This window comes from Gambusia affinis, linkage group LG20 (assembly GCF_019740435.1).
Source record: "Gambusia affinis linkage group LG20, SWU_Gaff_1.0, whole genome shotgun sequence".
NCBI lineage: Eukaryota > Metazoa > Chordata > Actinopteri > Cyprinodontiformes > Poeciliidae > Gambusia > Gambusia affinis.
This window is the reverse complement of record NC_057887.1, coordinates 22,385,572-22,389,661: the sequence shown is the minus strand read 5'-3', so window position 1 is coordinate 22,389,661 and position 4,090 is coordinate 22,385,572. Positions and strand designations below refer to the sequence as shown.

Below are 4,090 nucleotides of genomic sequence, written 5' to 3'. Positions count from 1 at the left end.
AATAATTCCTTAATATTGGTGAAAAACGTCTAGTTCAACTGGCACCGTTACCTAGCAACGCCCGCCAAGCCCAGCCCGTCGCCTAGCAACCCAGTCCTAGTTCCTCTGGCAGACTACTATTTACATACTACTACATACCATATAGTTTGGTTTACTTTTGCACAATTAAAATTCAGATCAAAGATACACTGCAAAAACACAAAATCTTACCAAGGAATTTTTATCTACTTTCTAGCCCAAGTAACTCTAGCAAGATATTGGAGTTTGTTTTAACTCAATCATTCCTTAACATTGATTTTAAAAAGTACTAATTCCACTAGAAGATTTTTTTTTTTTACCTATAGCAGGAACTTTTTTCCAACATTATAATCAGTATTAATGAATTATTGACAAGCTCCTTTGACTATACCTATTTTTAACACTTTTGGAACTTACTCTGTTTTTACACCCATAATTATGAATTTTAAAGAGAAAAATGCAACTTTTATCTTATAATTGTGAAGTTTCATGTAAGAATTCTGACTTTTTAATTTTCTTGTCGCAGTAACGACGACATCCGGTTACGTTGCAAAAGGAGGCGGGACTTGTGGTCATCTGCTGCATGTGATTGGTGCGTGACGACAACGGAAGTTATTGTTGTTTTTCTGCCGACTGTGAGCGTGTTTTAGCTCCATCATCTGAAGAATGGACCAGAATAATGGTAGGTGAATGACGATGGAAAACAATAAACAATAACCGAGAATTTATCTCTGCTTACAGCTTGTTTATTGTCACAATAACTGGATATATTTATGTATTAAAATGTTGTTGAATGGGAAGTTCACCGAGCTGCTAGCTAAAGCTAACTCTGCAAAAGTTTCTATTCTCACAACCTTCTTATTATAAAGTTGATAGTTATTGCTGTAAAACATGAATTTATTAGCTACGTTCATGCTACTGTTCGTTAACCAGGAATTAATGTTAAACTCTTGGTATATGTGCCATATAACTAATTTGCTCAAATATACAGTTTACTAAAGGCGGTTGTCGTTGATTATGGACGATGTCTGTTGTTATTTTATGTTAGAGGGGAGTTTGGCCCAGGTTCGCCATGTTGTTTTGGTTCTGTCGGGAAAAGGAGGTGTTGGGAAGAGCACCATCACCACAGAGTTAGCTTTGGCTCTGAGGCATGCAGGCAAAAAGGTGAGTACTGCAGACACAGACCATCTCCTAAAGCTGGACATTTTCTAGAAGAAAACCTGAGAATTTTTTTTTAAATTACTAAGTTTGAAAAGTCGAAGTTTCACTAGAAAAAAATTTATATTTTTTTCTAGTGAAAAAATGTTTAGATTAATCGCTGAAATTATTTTTGAAAAAAAACATTAAAATTTCTGAGTTTGAAAAGTAAAAAATCTGTAAGAAAAACTCAGAAATTTTGAGAATAATTGAAAAAAAAATTTTTGAAAAAAACTTCTAAATTTCTTAGTTTGAAAAGTTACACATTTTACAGAAAAGTACCCAGAAAATGTGAGATTAATTGAAGAAAATATCAAGAAAATCTTGGAAATTTCAGATTCTTTTTTTCTAGAAAACCTTTCACTTTTCAAAATCAGAGATTTGTGCTTTTGCTAGAAATGTTCAGAGTTCATTGTTAATTTCTGGGTTTTTATTATAAAACAAGCTGGCGCGCTGATGAACCTCCATGTTGATCAGGTTGGGATTCTTGACGTTGACCTCTGTGGGCCGAGTATCCCCCGCATGCTGAGCGTCGGCCGACCAGAGGTGCATCAGTGCGACTCCGGATGGGTCCCAGTTTACACAGACGCTCAGAAGAGTCTGGCTCTGATGTCCATCGGGTTCCTGATGGAAGACCCGGATGAAGCCGTGGTGTGGAGAGGCCCGAAGAAAACCGGTACCATCGGATCAGACACTGGGTTTCCAAACATTAGAATCATCAGAAATATTCATGAAAACATAAGGAAATTTGAGGGTTTTTTTTTAGAATTTGTTCAATATTTCAAAATCAGAATTTTCCACATTTTCTCTATAAAATCTTGAAAAAGCAAAACATTATCAGTAAATCTGATTTCTGTGGGTCTAATAATGTTTAATTTGACACCAAAAGAATTAATCTGAGAAATTCTCAGATTAATTTAGAGCAAAAATAATTTTTTCTTGACGACCATGGCGGCCATTTTGAATTTTTCAGTTGCTGATGGATTTTACCCATTAGCAAAATGCTAGTTATGCACACAGTGTTTCTAATATGTCAGGTTGTGTGTGACCTATTTTAAAATGTGTTTTTGCCGTCTAGACAACATGATCTTTATAAACATAGAATGAATTGATTTCTTCTGAATGAATTAAGAATAAAAATACATAATTTCCGGATCATAGAAGGATAAAATTAGAGGACAAGTTGTTATGCAGCATGATTTGCTGTTGACTTCCTGGACTGAGTGTTACTCTTTCCACCAGCTCTGATTGGCCAGTTTGTGTCGGACGTAGCGTGGGGGGAGCTGGACGTGCTGCTGGTCGACACGCCGCCGGGGACGTCGGACGAACATTTGGCCGTGCTGGAAAACCTTAAAAAGCATAAAGTGGACGGAGCCGTTTTGGTCACCACTCCTCAGGTAGATATTAAACAAATGAAATGGAAAAAAAAAAAATCAAGAATTTAATCATTTCGTATCGTTTCCACTGGTCTTTGCAGCTGTTTCTTTTCAGATTCCAGTGATGAAAACAAAATGCTTTACATGTTATTTCCCGTCCTGTTTTGGTTGCAGGCCGTGTCTACGGGGGATGTGAGGAGAGAAATCACTTTCTGTAAGAAAACCGGAGTTCGGATCCTGGGAATTGTAGAAAACATGAGCGGCTTTGTTTGCCCTCACTGCTCCGTAAGTAATCCTGGTTATAAACCACAACTACACGACTCTGATCATTAGTTTGCATATGAAGTCACATAAATATTGATTATGATTTGGAAAAGCTGGAATATGTTTATAAAATGTTGCTTATTTGCTACAGGAATGCAGCAACATCTTCTCAAAGGGTGGCGGTGAAGAACTGGCCAAACTGACCGGATCCGTGTTTCTAGGTGGGCCAGACAGAATTCAGCTGGTTGTAGTTTCAACTAACAGCCACAAGATGGCGACAAAACCCCTTCAGTCTAAAGTCCATTCTGTTAAAATGGTTGATTTGTAGATAAGGTCTGAATAATTAATCACACAAAACTCGTAATTCTGCCATGGAAACGATGATAAACGATATTTATAGTTTTACTGTTTTCAGAAGAACAAAGTTTGATCAGATTTTATTGTGGTGATTCACTAATCAAGCATGAATGTTGACCATGAAGAGCAACTAAAGCCCAATCTGGTTTTTTGGCAGATAAATGCTATTGGTTGATAAAAGAGCCATCTTAATGTTTCTGTGCAACTTGTTGCTTTTGTTGCTAGCTGCTTTGTTGAAAAGAAAAGTATTTATTCCCAGTTGGTCTTTTGAAAAAAAGTTGTTGGATTTGTCACTGGTTGCTTTGTTAAAAAGAAAAACCTCCAGCAAGCAATCGTTTCTCATTTGTCCAGACATTTTGTACGAAGCAGAGAGCAGAACAATGGTCTGGTTTTACCAATAATTTGGTTCTTTAAATTTTCGTGTTGCATCAGAAACATAAACGGATCAAACTCCGTGGAGATTCTGTTTTTGTTCATTAAGAGTTTTAGTGATTAAATTTGGATTAAACTGTAAAGAAAACAAAATGACATGGATCAGCAGGTTTCTGCAGGTTGCTAATGATGCCTGAAGAGGAACTTAAACGTTTCTGAAATGCAATTAAAGTTTCCTGATGGTTTGATTCTGGTGCTCTGGTTGTAACTGATGTTCTGATTTCAGGTTCGGTACCGTTGGACCCGCTCCTCAGCGCCAGCATAGAGGAAGGCAAAGACTTTGCTCAGTCATTTCCTGACAGCTCCACATTCAGCGCCATCAGCACAATTTCTCAAACGTTACTCCACAGCCTGCAGACAGACTGATTTCTTCCTGAATTCAGTTATTTGTATCTTTGTACACATTTCTCTTGTATATTTGACATAAATATTGGTCTCATAATCTG

The 4,090-nt window shown here is 37.0% G+C and overlaps 1 protein-coding gene across 1 annotated transcript; it reads left to right on the top strand.

Moving 5' to 3' along the window:
• Window positions 1–591: 591 nt before the first annotated feature.
• On the top strand, window positions 592–4,086 carry nubp2 (nucleotide binding protein 2 (MinD homolog, E. coli)). The gene is made up of 7 exons (XM_044101606.1): window positions 592–700; window positions 1,067–1,182; window positions 1,693–1,891; window positions 2,458–2,612; window positions 2,766–2,876; window positions 3,007–3,076; window positions 3,871–4,086. The coding sequence occupies exons 1-7, from the start codon at window positions 685–687 to the stop codon at window positions 4,008–4,010; spliced, it is 807 nt and encodes a 268-aa protein (XP_043957541.1). The 5' UTR covers window positions 592–684; the 3' UTR covers window positions 4,011–4,086.
• Window positions 4,087–4,090: the final 4 nt, after the last annotated feature.